Source organism: Staurois parvus, unplaced genomic scaffold (assembly GCF_062004578.1).
Source record: "Staurois parvus isolate SC_StPar_1 unplaced genomic scaffold, SC_StPar_1.0 ptg003446l, whole genome shotgun sequence".
NCBI lineage: Eukaryota > Metazoa > Chordata > Amphibia > Anura > Ranidae > Staurois > Staurois parvus.
This window is the reverse complement of record NW_028321242.1, coordinates 48178-62500: the sequence shown is the minus strand read 5'-3', so window position 1 is coordinate 62500 and position 14323 is coordinate 48178. Positions and strand designations below refer to the sequence as shown.

At 45.4% G+C, this 14323-nt stretch overlaps 1 protein-coding gene across 1 annotated transcript in view; it reads right to left on the bottom strand.

Annotated features, from left to right (window-relative positions):
• LOC149428167 (C-myc promoter-binding protein-like) overlaps positions 1-14069 on the bottom strand; it is a gene marked incomplete at its 3' end in the record, with an annotated part of 41528 nt that extends 27459 nt beyond the window's left edge. Inside the window, exons 1-2 of the mRNA XM_089667640.1 lie at positions 13774-14069; positions 8192-8524 (exon numbers count right to left, since the gene is read on the bottom strand). Coding sequence (XP_089523766.1) covers positions 8192-8524; positions 13774-14069 — 629 coding nt within the window. The remainder of the gene's footprint in view (positions 1-8191; positions 8525-13773) is intronic.
• Positions 14070-14323: the final 254 nt, after the last annotated feature.

The following is a 14323-nucleotide window of genomic DNA, read 5'->3' as shown; positions in this document are numbered from 1 at the left end:
GAAGAAGAAGAATGAAAAGAAGAATGAAAAGAATAATGAGAAGAATGAAAAGATTCTTCTTCTTTTCATTCTTCTTCTTTTCATTCTTCTTCTTCTTTTCATTCTTCTCCTTCTTTTCATTCTTCTTTTCATGAAGAAGAAAAGAAGAATGAGAAGAATGAAAAGAAGAAGAAGAATAAAAAGAAGAATGAGAAGAAGAATGAGAAGAAGAATGAAAAGAAGAATGAAAAGAAGAATGAAAAGAAGAATGAAAAGAAGAATGAAAAGAAGAATGAAAAGAAGAATGAAAAGAAGAAGTATTCCAGTACAGCAAAAAGTGTATCTGCAGAGAGCTCCGCTATTTCTGACAGTTCTCTGACAGTTCCTTCACATTTACAGCGGTTGAAACATTGTATCTGTTTCCGAATAAAAACATCTGTATCCTAAATGGAAACAAACAGATACAATGTTTCAACCGCTGTACATGTGAAGGAACTGTCAGAGAACTGTCAGAAATAGCGGAGCTCTCTGCAGGGACACTTTTGCCGGCTGATCGGGAAAAATCCGATTCGCGCACCCGAAGTATGCTAATATTCGGATTCGACGCGAATCGAATTTTTCCTGAAATTCGAAACGAATTCCACTTCGCCTGGTTCGATTCGCTCATCTCTACTCAGTTTCCAGGCAGAAAGAACAGTAAAAATGCAGGCAGGGCGCCGGACAAAGCACTCGGGACAACATGTATGTGAAATGGTTTGATACAGGAATGTTATACTATGTGATTTTAGTGTATTTAGTGAATGTCACTTTCACATTTTTAAATTTCCCGCCAGTTCCGTCCCCCGTATGTCCCGACGTCGCAGCGAACGGAACCCAGAAGACGGATACCGGCATCGGCCGGAGGACATTGCTGGGGACACTGCAGGGGGGACATCGCGGGAGCGCAGGACAAGGTAAGTGAAGAAGAGATCCCGGAGCAACGCTGCAGAGTATTCCCGAGTGTAGTTCGGGGGGGGTTACCGCTTGTGGTGCTGAAACTTTACCCCAAGCTACACTCGGGAATACCGCCAGGGGGGTTAAAAGCCCCTAAAGGTCATCTGTTTAGCATTAACCATGAATATTGGACCTAGAGTTATTGCTCTCACATTGGCTTGTGTGGTGATATGTATTATGTGTATCGCAATCAACGTTTTCATGCGTAGGCGCCCAACAACCGGTGGGCGTGCGTGCGTAGAAGTAGAGGGAGAACATTTTTTTATTTTTATTTTTTTAAAGTGTTTGGGTGTACCTTTTAATATTTTACACTTTGGTTTTCACTAAAAACTTTATTTTTCATTGCATAGGGGGCACAAAGTCCCCCATGTGAGGATTCTTTTTTGGTGACAGGTTCTCTTTAATGACATATCAGGGGTGTAAAGAATAAAAAACAGGAGCGCACCAACCTTGTGCATTACCTCAATAGGCAATGAATACATTTATTGTATTAATTACACACAAGAGTAACAATATAAAAGGAATTTAAAAATGAACAGCGAAACGCTGGGTTAGGAGACACGTGCAAATCCCATCAGGAAGGGAGATAATCTCTTGGTTAAGCTGACGCGTTTCGAAGCGGGGTCCCTTCTTCCTGAGATGTGTGTCTATTGGTCTAAAAAAAAAAAAAAAAAAAAAAAAAAAAAAGATGTCGTCTCAGCTGCACTGCAATGAAGCTAATGGAGAGCAGATGGCATTCTATTAGCTTCTTCCTGGCCATACTGGCTAGGGAAAGGGACACCAGGACCTGGAAGAGACATTTTACACATCACTTCCAGGCAACTAGCAGGAAGGGGAGATCAGCAGATGGGCTCATCTCTTTCCCTGTACCCCATGGCACCCGCCATGCGGGTCCCGGGCCAGCCAATGGGTGCGCAGAGCACAGGAAACATGGTGGTGGCACACTGGGGCTGGGGAGGAATGACACTGACGGAGGTTGTTGAAAGCGATCCACCGCCCAAATTCTTCAAGCTGATTTGTCAGATTTACACACACTTCAGCCACCAGGACTGCGTGTAAACCCCCCCCCCCACCACATGCCAGCAGCCATAAATGCATGATAAAGACAAGATTCTACTACTATTCAGAAAACCGGACTCGGCAATACTCTACAGAAGTTCTGAAAGTGAAATTACAACATTTTACTAACAGCATTCTCAGAGAGTGCAAGAAAAAAAAAAGATATATTTCCAACACACACACGGTTCACATATGTGCGGGTGGTGCCGCTGCAGATCTGCACGAAAATCCGTAATAAATAAAGAATTATTTGTTTCAGGTACTTATATAGCGCTGTCAATGTACGTAGCACTTTATATATATATTGTACATTCACATCAGTCCCTAACCCTCAAGGGGTGTACAATCTAAGGTCCCTAACCCTCAAGGGGTGTACAATCTAATGTCCCTAACCCTCAAGGGGGCGTACAATCTAAGGTCCCTAACCCTCAAGGGGTGTACAATCTAAGGTCCCTAACCCTCAAGGGGCGTACAATCTAAGGTCCCTAACCCTCAAGGGGTGTACAATCTAAGGTCCCTAACCCTCAAGGGGCGTACAATCTTAGGTCCCTAACCCTCAAGGGGTGTACAATCTAAGGTCCCTAACCCTCAAGGGGCGTACAATATAAGGTCCCTAACCCTCAAGGGGTGTACAATCTAAGGTCCCTAACCCTCAAGGGGCGTACAATCTAAGGTCCCTAACTCACATTCATACATACACATACTAGGGACAATGTAGACAGGAGCCAATTAACCTACCAGCATGTCTTTGGAGGGTGGGAGGAAACCGGAGTACCCGGAGGAAACCCATGCAGGCACAGGGAGACTCCAGGCAGGTGGTGCTGTGGTTGGGATTCAAACTAACGACCCGAGTACTGCCAGGCGGAAGTGCTAACCATTAAGGCACTGTTCTGCTCTGAAATGTAGGGAAGCTTTTCTGATTTTTTATCATCCAATCATGTGCAAGCAAAAATGCTTTTTTTTGTTTTTTTTTCCTTGCATTCAAATGAACGATTTCTAAAAGTAGTACATATACTATATTTGGTGCGATTTGCATAGACACCTGTGTCAGATGTCTTGCAAATCGCACCTGAAATTGGCATCTCACCCGACTTTGAAAACGTGCGACTTCAGTGTAAGGGCTCATGTGCATTGCAGCTGATAAACTCACGTCTGAATGCTGGAAATTGACAGCAGGTAAACGCAGGTTAAAAAAATGTCAGTTCTGACGCGTCTGCATACCGTGTTTAGCCGCATTTACGTTTAGAAGCGATTTTTAAAGATAAGCACAGGATAACCGTCCAAAAAGTGGTAAATTATTAACTATTTCAGACTGTTTCAGAGAAATACAGAGAGTAGAAGCAGAGACAGCAGTATGTGTTGAGATTAGCTTAGGTGTGAGTTGCTCATTAACATTTCTTTTGTTTCCAAGGGTGGGAAAGGTGTCTGGTGGAGGGAGTCATTAAGGTCACCTGGCAGGGGGTCTTCATGAGGAATTTGAGGTGTGAATGGTCATTAACATATCTTTTGTTTCTAAGGGTGGGAGAGGTCTGAGGTGTGAATGGTCATTAATGTATCTTTTGTTTCCAAGGGTGGGAGAGGTCTGAGGTGCGAATTGCTCATTAACATTTCTTTTGTTTCCAAGGGTGGGAAAGGTGTCTGGTGGGGGGAGTCATTAAGGTCACCTGGCAGGGGGTCTTCATGAGGAATTTGAGGTGTGAATTGGTCATTAACATATCTTTTGTTTCCAAGGGTGGGAGAGGTCTGAGGTGTGAATTGGTCATTACAATGTGTGACAAGCTTGGTAGGAACATCCTGTGTTCAGTGTTTTGTCCACTTGAGTACCTTGAAAATGATTTGCATGCATTTTTATGGGGCAGCACAGTGGTTAAATGATTAGCACCTTCGCCTGGCAGTACTCGGGTTGTTGGTTCGAATCTCGACCACGGCACCACCTGCCTCGAGTTTGCATGTTCTCCCTGTGCCTGCGTAGGTTTCCTCCAGGTACTCCGGTTTCCTCCCACACTCCGAAGACATGCTGGTAGGTTAATTAGATCCTGTCTAAAAATTGGCCCTAGTATGTGTATGTATGAATGTGAGTTAGGGACCTTAGATTGTACACCCCTTTGAGGGTTACGGACTGATGTGAATGTACAACACATATGTAAAAGCGCTGCGTAAATGGACGGCGATATACAACTACCTTAAATAAATAATACATAAAAAAAATTTTCATGATGAAAAAAGGCTCTGGACAGCATCGGGAGCTGGAAGAGTTTAAAAAAAAATTTCAAACGTAAACGCTTATAAACGCAGTTAGCCGCGTTTACAAGCGCTTGGAACGCTGATAAAATCTACTGAACGCAAATTTTCTCCGTTCAAAAAAACGACTGTAAACTCAAATGCCTGTAAACGAAGATGTGTACACGGACACATAGGAAAACATTAGGGGGAGTCCAGGGGCTGCTGGAAAAAACGCCGAACAGCTCCTAAACGTCAGTTTATCAGCTGCAGTGTACATGAGCCTTAAGTCACATGATTTCATAGTTGGGCTTGATGTGACCGGGGGGGGGGGGGGGGGGGGGGAGTAAAAGCGGAACTTCCCCTTTTGGGTGGAGCTCCGCTTTTACTTTGTTAGTATCCCAAGGGGGCGAACAAGCCTAGGCAGGTGACAGGTCCTCTTTTTGGAGGGGCCAGGGAGTCTATCGGACCTCCAATTTCTCCTCTGACCCTTTTGAATATATTCTCAGCTACCAACACACATCAACAGACAACTGAGGACAGAGCAGATGTACAACGCAGAGCTTGCATGTACATCAAAGGCAGATTTGGCTGAGCCCTGACATGGGAATCACGCAGAGTAAAAACACAGCATCAGCATTAGACACAGAATACTTCAGCACTGTAGGGCCGAGCATGTGAGCAATCTGATGTTTACATGGGAACACATATAATGCCTCCAGAACACGTTGAAGCAGGATTTCATGGGAAGGATCGACAGTAACAGTAAAGCCATCAGGCATTTTCAGCCACCCAGGTTGTCATTTTTAATTATTGCAACGTTAACCAATTGCTGACCACCGTACATATACAGTTGTGTTCAATATAATAGCAGTGTGTTGAAAAAAGTGAATAAAGCTGAAAATCCTTCTAATAGCTTTTATTTCCATCCACACAAATGCATTGGGAACACGACACATTCTATTCCACATCAAAACATGAAGAAAAATACATCAAATTTGTGTTGTTCCTCTAAAAAAATAGATGAAAAGTGAATATTAGACGGTTCAAACAAATAGCAGTGTTTGTATTCTTCTTTACAAACTCAAACATTCACTATATAAACTGAGAAATGTTTGAAGATTTTGCTTTCCTTTGAATGACTTCATGAATATTTGGTTGTAGTCGCACTGTTTCTGAGGACTGCTGTACATCTGTGTTGCATGGAGTCACCCAACTTCTGGCCCCTGTGATCAGGTATTCCAGCCCAGGATGATTGGACCACATTCCACAGTTCTTCTCTATTTCTTGGTTTTGCCTCAGAAACGGCATTTTTGATGTCACCCCACAAGTTTTCTATTGGATGAAGATCCGGGGATTGGGCTGGCCACTCCATAACGTCCATCTTGTTGGTCTGGAACCAAGATGTTGCACGTTTACTGGTGTGTTTGGGGTCGTTGTCTTGTTGGAACACCCATTTCAAGGGCATTTCCTCTTCAGCATAAGGCAGCATGACCTCTTCAAGTATTCTGATGTATTCAAACCAATCCATGATCCCTGGTATGCGATAAATAGGCCCAACACCGTAGTATGAGAAACATCCCCATATCATGATGCTTGCACCACCATGCTTCACGGTCTTCACAGTGTACTGTGGCTTGAATTCAGTGTTTGGGGGTCGTCTGACAAACTGTCTCCGCCCACTAGACCCAAAAAGAACAATCTTACTTTCATCAGTCCACAAAATGTTGCTCCGTTTCTCTTTAGGCCAATCAATGTGCTCTTTGGCAGATTGTATCCTCTTCAGCACACGTCTTTTTCCCAACAGTGGGACTTTGCGGGGGCTTCTTGCAGATAGCTTGGCTTCACATAGACGTCTTCTAATTGTAACAGTCCTCACAGGGAACGTCACACCTTCTTTCATCTTCCTGGAGCGGATTGTTGGCTGAGTCCGCGCCATTTTGGCTATTCTTCTATCCATTCCAATGGTAGTTTTTTGCTTTCTTCCACATCTTTCAGGTTTTGGTTTCCATTTTAAAGCATTTGCCATCATTTTAGCTGAGCAGCCGATCATTTTCTGCACTTCTTTATATGTTTTCCCCTCTCCAATCAACTTTTTAATCAAGGTACGCTGTTCTTCTGAGCAATGTCTGGAACGACCCATTTTCCTCAGAATTTCAGAGAGAAATGCAATGTAACCAGCATGTACAACATTTGCTGCCTTCCTTCCATAAATAAGGGCAATCATTGCCACCTGTTTATCAAAGAATGAATGACCTCACTAATAGAACTCCACACTGCTATTATTTTGAACACGCCCCTTTCAATGAGTGATTCAATGACACAGAATCAGCAGCATGCATGTCATGACTGTCGGGTCTGTTGGATTTCTATTACTCTACTACACCTGATAGGAAATTATTTGCCATGTAGAAATATAATTTCCACCAAAAACAGTGACTGATCCGGTTAGTGATGTCTGACTGCTATTATTTTGAACACAACTGTATATACATCTTGTCAGTAAGTGGTTAGACCAAGATGACATCTTGGGGTTTTTTTTTTTTTGTCCATCACTTCCGGATTAACAGCTGTCATTCCCTGCCTGCTCAGCCAGGGAAGCAGCTAATCAAGCACGATCTGTGCTTGATCAGCAGCACTGGAGACATCAGGGGTCTAATGGAGCCCCAGTGTCTCAATAAAGGAGTACCTGTCACTGCTCAATGCCACCTCATGAAGGGGGGGGGGGGCTTGTTAGCCTCCTTGTGATAGCAATCAAATTAAGCACTTCCAGCCCTGAAACGCGTAGCCATTTCCTCGTTTTACATAGTGACGTCATCGTGGAACCGGATGAAGTGCAGCCGACTGAAGCATCCATGGTGACACTGTACTACGTGTGTGGGGGGGTGATGATTTTTTTTTTTTTTTTTACACCGATTGCTTTTACACCCATAAAGGCTGTAACAGCAATCATTTCTCCTTCTCTTTGGCTGCATTCTTGCAGCCACTGAGAAATACTGTGTGAGCGGTGATTGGTCACAGCTTGTCACATGGTACAAGGCTGTTGTGAATAGCCCTGTACCATGTGACCTCTGTGATCATTCATAGATTTCACTAGTAGTAAGCAAGGATGTCAGAAGTGACATCTTGCTTACTACTCTTCATGTGATCACTGATTGGCCAATCAGTGATCACATGATCGGGACATCGCACAGAGGTCCCGTACGACGGGAAAACACAGCGGGCACCGAATCGCAGTGTTGCGTGCTCGGGGCGGGGAGGCCATTTATAAACGGCCACCCGACCCTGTGCTACCATCATCCAGCCGTTTATATACAACGGCCGGAAGGGAAGTGGTTAAAAAATACCTGCTTGACTCCTCCTAAAATTGGCTGCAAAAATGCCCTGTGCATGAGGCCTAATGCATTCCCTGAATTAAAGGTACAAATTGTCCCCAATTTTTATCACCACCTCACCCCCCCCCCCCCCCGTATACTTACCTAAACCCGATCTCAATCCAGTGCAGTGCCCATCTGCAGTGGCTCTGTCTGCTCAGAGGCCATTGGCTCCTGCTGCTGTCAAGCAAATCTTGTGAGGAGGGAGTGGTTGGGCGGGGCTGAGCTACACTGTGTGTATCAATAGACACACACAGCCCGGCTTGGTATCAAGCCTGCAGGTGTGCCTCCATAGCAAACGGCTTGCTACGGGGGCACACAAAGAAGAGGAGGAGCTGACAGCGCCGGCGGGGGGCCCCAGAAGAGGAAGAGCTGACAGCTTCGGCGTAGGACCCCAGAAGAGGAGGTTTGGGCCGCTCTGCGCAACACCATTACACAGAGCAGGTAAGTAGAACATATTTATTATTTAAAAAAAAAAAAGCCTTTACAATAGCCCAGGACAGCACATGGTAAAAGACTGGCAGCGCCGGGCCCCGTGGAGGATCAAACATAATCGTGGATCTTACCCCAAATCTGTTAACGGAGGCTTGTCTCTTCCTCTCCTATAACACAGATATATCTGAGGTCCTCGGATACTCCCATTATTGAGGTCGGCCGAGAGTCCGGTTGGAGTAGTGTCTATACATACATACCCCTGAGGCACCTCCTCCCCCAGGGATTTAATGATCACTGTAACATCTGTGATTGGTTCCTTTGGTTTAGCTATCTTATGACAGGCATCATTAAAGTGGATCTCCTCTTCAAGTGGTTTCGATGAATCGGTTAGTCCAGCCACTACGAAGTAATCGGCGACTCGAGGTCCTTTGTCTTCCATCATCTTCCGCGTTTGGGCAAGAGAGCTGAAAATACAAAAAGAGAAATCATCGCGTCTGCAGATAAGATCATTTTCTCGTGTCGTCATTGTAAAGTCTGGATGAAAATATTACTTTGTGAGGAAGATACTATACAACGATCTCGGTGCAATCTCAGAAAAAAGTACTTTTTCAAAAGTTCTTTGAAAACCACTTATTTATTCATCGGGGTCACCACCAGGCCCATAACAGTGATGTACACAAGGAAGAATAAAAAAAAAAAAAAAAAAAAAAAAAAGCTGGATGTGATTAGCCCTCCTACTTGGGATATCATAGCTGTCAATCATGAGTGCCGGGACAGAGACAACATGGCATCCATAGACTTCCCAAGGGCTAGTATATACTTGTGTTGTTTGAGAAAAGCAATCTGTAGTGGATAGCTTTTCATAAGGCAACAAAAGTAGTTGGTTGACAGGTGTTCAAAAGACATTGTATTCGCCTCCCTACTGCCTGTGGTGACCCTTTGAACCCCGGATTCAAGGCTGTGGGGCACTTGCAAGGGTGAAACGGGAATGGATTGTACTCAGTGGGCGATACGCCTACCAAAAGTGGCAAGGGGTGGCTGTAGGCAGCAGCTGTGGGATCTAGGAAAGGATTTGAGGAGGCTATGGAGACATTACGGCCCAGTTACAGCCCTGTGCAGGAGTCTGAATAGACATTATATATAATACACACACACATACATATACACACACACATATATACACACACACACATACATACATATATATACACACACACATACATACATATATATACACACACACATACATACATATATATACACACACACACATACATACCCAGAGTGTCAGCATGTGCCAGAGATTTCTGTAGGTCTTTAGCTAACATTTTTGTTGACACATCTACAATAAGGAAACCATTAAACAAGAATGGAGTACATGGGAGGACACCACGGAGGAAGCCATTGCTGTCCAAAAAGAATATTGCAGCACGTTTGAAGTTTGCAAAAGAGCACCTGGATGTTCCACAGCACTACTGGCAAAATATACTGTGGACAGATGAAACCAAGATTGAGTTGTTTGGGAAGAACACACAACACTATGTGTGGAGAAAAAAAGGCACAGCACACCAACATCAAAACCTCATCCCCACTGTGAAACATGGCGGAGGGAGCATCATGGTTTGGGGCTGCTTTGCTGCCTCAGGGCCTGGACGGATTGTTGTCATTGAAGGGAAAATGAATTCCAGAGTTTATCAAGACATTTTGCAGGAAAACGTACGACCATCTGTCCGCCAACTGAAGCTCCGCAGAGGATGGGTGATGCAACAGGACAATGACCCAAAGCATACAAGTAATTCAACAAAACAATGGCTGCAACAGCACAGAATACGCCTTCTGGAGTGGCCCAGTCAGAGTCCTGACCTCAACCCGATTGAAATGCTGTGGCATGACCTTAAGAGAGCGATTCACACCAGACATCCCAAGAATATTGCTACACTGAAACAGTTTTGTGAAGAGGAGTGCTCCAAAATGACTCCAGATCGTTGTGCAGGTCTGATCTGCAACTACAGGAAACGTTTGGTTGAGGTTATTGCTGCCAAAGGAGGGTCAACCAGTTATTAAGTCCAAAGGTTCACATACTTTTTCCTCCCTGCACTGTGAATGTTTACATGTTATGTGCAATTAAACCATGGCAACATCTAATGTTTGTGTAGTATTATGTTCAGCAGACTGTGTTCTTCTATTGTTGTGACTTAGATGATGTTCAGAGCACATTTTATGCCCAATTCATGCAAAACTCCACGTAATCCCAAGGGGTTCACATACTTTTTCTTGCAACTGTATACACATATATTAAAATAGGAAATCATACAGTATATTCTAATTGCTAATTAACCAGTCCCCACCCACAGTACATTTACTGTGGGTGTGCGGCATGGGCAGGCTGGATCATGTACATGTACTTCACCGGCTGCCATCATGATCGCTGTGTCCGTAAACACAACAGTTATCAATGGGTTTCATTCATAATAAATGTGCTTAGTAATGTGATGCTGTGATTGGCCCACAGCTATCACATGGTACCTGGCCCAATCAGAGCACCCTGTAGCATGTGACAGCTGTGGGCCAATCCCAACACCTGATAGTAATCACAGCTGTTATGATTATATCCCGTTCATATATACCTGATATGAAACTGAACCACTCTGATGAAAGTATGTAAAAGAAAAATTAAAATAAAAAAACTTTAAATTGAATAAAAAAAGGTTTATTTGGGGGTCTTTTTTACTGTCACCAGTCAGTATCTCTGATCACTGCCACACCAGATATATTAACAGGCTGTACTGCACTGGTGACAGTATGTTTAAAAAAATAAATATTTGAAAATTTTTTATTTTTCTTTTAATCTCTATTTAGCACTTATACAAAGTTTAACTTCATTTTCCAAAAAATGACAAAAAAAATAGTACATCAGGATTGCTCAATTTTCAATTCAATAAATTATATATACACACATAAAAAAATATATTATATATATACACACACACACACACACACATATATATATATTTATATACACACACACACACCATCGTTTGCAGATGATATAACTTTCGCAAACCAATTAACTCGGGGCTCGACAAATTCCAGCGACTGCAATGCACAATTGTGTTCTATTGACTGCAATGCAAAATTGTGTTCTATTGACTTCAATGCAAAATTGTGTTCTATTGACTGCAATGCAAAAACCACGTCTCATTGACCTTAATGCAAAACCACATCCCACTGACTTCAATGCAAACTCGCCTCCCATTGACTGAAGCTTGTTGCCCAAAACTTGTGTTGCCCCAGATGCTGGGAACCCACGCTCCGCTTAAAAAAAAAAAAAAAAAAAAAAGCCCTGAATATACACCTATTGAGATTTATTTTTACTAATGGCATGTAGCAGACTACATTTCAGCCTAAATTTATGAAGAAATTTTTTTTAATTTGATGTTTTGTTACAGAAAATAAAAAATATCCCCCCCCCCCCCCCAAATTTTCGGTCTTCTTTCCTGCTATAGGGTGAAAAAAACCCAGTGGTGATCAAATACCACCAAAAGAAAGCTCTATTTGTGTGAAAACAAGGATATAAACTTAATTTGGGTACAGCATTGCATGACCGCTCAATTACCAGTTAAAGTAGTGCAGTGCCGCATAGCAAAAAGTAGCCTGGTCATGAAGAGGGTAAAGCCATGCAGAGGTCCAGCGGTTAAACTTTTTTTTTTTTTATCCTATATCAGGGGTGGGCAACTGTGGCCCTCCAGCTGTTGTAGAACTACAAGTCCCATGAGGCATTGCAAAACTGACAGTTACAAGCATGACTCCCAAAGGCAGAGGCATGATGGGACTTGTAGTTCACAAACAGTTGGAGGGCCACAGTTGCCCACCCCTGGGCTATATACAATTAGGCTAGAAGTCATGTTCTTCCAAGCGCAACAGTCCAATCTAGAGTTCATGAAACACTAACCCCCGTTTTACATCTATGCGGACTTGCGGGCCGCGTTTTGCACGGCATGAGAGCCCATTCACTTGAATGGACTCCCATCACACGCAGGGAAAGAAGTCCCTGCACTTCTTTGGAAAACGCAGCACGCGGGGGAACCTCGGTTCTCAGTACAGTTGCGTTTTCCAGTGCGGGCGGCGTGCCATTAGAACTAATGGCACCCGCCCGCAAATCCGCAATTCTCTGTGCGGGCGGTGCGGCTGCACGGATTTTCTTGCGGATCCGCAGCGGCGCCACCCGCACAGATGTGAACCTAGGGTAAGGGGTTGATTTACTAAAGACAAATAGACGGCGCACTCTGCAAGTGCAGTTGCTCCAGAGCTTAGTTAAATGCGCAGAAGCTCTGATGACTTCCATCATCCAATCACGTGCAAACAAAAAAAATTTTTTTTTTTCTTTGCATGTGATTGGGAATTCTTGGCAAAGGGAAGCTTTACCTCATTTACTAAGCTCTGGAGCAACTGCACTTGCAAAGTACACCGTCTATTTGTCTTTAGTAAATCAGCCCCATAGATACACAAATACCCGATCCTGACAATATTCCATCACATGGTGCTTACAGGCCATGCAAGGTAGAACTCACACATGAAAACAAAGTCATAATAGAACAAAGCAATGACAAAACGTGTCACTTATACCAGCGTGGCAAAGAAAGCAATATCCCCCAACGATGAATGGAAGAGAGAAATCTCCCCCCCCCCCACCAAACATAAAATATTCAGCAATCTCTTTCATCAGCAGGAACATCAAAGCACTGCCGGCGCTGAAAGTAACTGACAGCTGAACATGGCGCAGTGACAGTCCCGCAGACACCTCCAGTGAGCGCCGAGACCTCCGGTGTGGAATGAACACAGAATAGGATTTTCTGATTTCAGAGCGATTCGGAGATGACGGTATAGAAGAGGAAATTGCTGGCTGCTTTACAGACACACAAAGCCGGTATATGAATCCTGGGGCTCATTCACGCTCGGACGCAGGCACTGCATTGCCTCCTCGCTGCCTGCTTTAACCCACTGAGTTCTGAACTACCAGTCTCGGTGCCAGGCGGGCACAGACCAGCGTCTCCGTGCCAGGAGGGCACAGACCAGCGTCTCCGTGCCAGGAGGGCACAGACCAGCGTCTCCGTGCCAGGAGGGCACAGACCAGCGTCTCCGTGCCAGGAGGGCACAGACCAGCGTCTCCGTGCCAGGAGGGCACAGACCAGCGTCTCCGTGCCAGGAGGGCACAGACCAGCGTCTCCGTGCCAGGAGGGTACAGACCAGCGTCTCCGTGCCAGGAGGGAACAGACCAGCGTCTCCGTGCCAGGAGGGTACAGACCAACGTCTCCGTGCCAGGAGGGTACAGACCAACGTCTCGGTGTCAGGCGGGTACAGACTAACGTCTCCGTGCCAGGCGGGTACAGACTAACGTCTCCGTGCCAGGCGGGTACAGACTAACGTCTCCGTGCCAGGCGGGTACAGACTAACGTCTCCGTGCCAGGCGGGTACAGACTAACGTCTCCGTGCCAGGCGGGTACAGACTAACGTCTCCGTGCCAGGCGGGTACAGACTAACGTCTCCGTGCCAGGCGGGTACAGACTAACGTCTCCGTGCCAGGCGGGTACAGACTAACGTCTGTACATTGCATTGTCTTCTCGCTGCCTGCTTTAACCCACTGAATTCTGCACTACCAGTCTCGGTGCCAGGAGGGAACAGACCAGCGTCTCCGTGCCAGGCGGGAACAGACCAGCGTCTCCGTGCCAGGCGGGTACAGACCAGCGTCTCCGTGCCAGGCGGGTACAGACCAGCGTCTCCGTGCCAGGAGGGTACAGACCAGCGTCTCCGTGCCAGGAGGGTACAGACCAGCGTCTCCGTGCCAGGAGGGTACAGACCAACGTCTCCGTGCCAGGCGGGTACAGACCAACGTCTCCGTGCCAGGCGGGTACAGACCAACGTCTCCGTGCCAGGCGGGTACAGACCAACGTCTCCGTGCCAGGCGGGTACAGACCAGCGTCTCCGTGCCAGGAGGGTACAGACCAGCATCTCCGTGCCAGGAGGGTACAGAAACAGCGTCTCCGTGTCAGGAGGGTACAGACTAGCATCTCCGTGCCAGGAGGGTACAGACTAGCGTCTCCGTGCCAGGCGGGTACAGACTTAACGTCTCCGTGCCAGGCGGGTACAGACTAGCATCTCCGTGCCAGGCGGGTACAGACTAACGTCTGTACATTGCATTGTCTTCTCGCTGCCTGCTTTAACCCACTGAATTCTGCACTACCAGTCTTGGTGCCAGGAGGGTA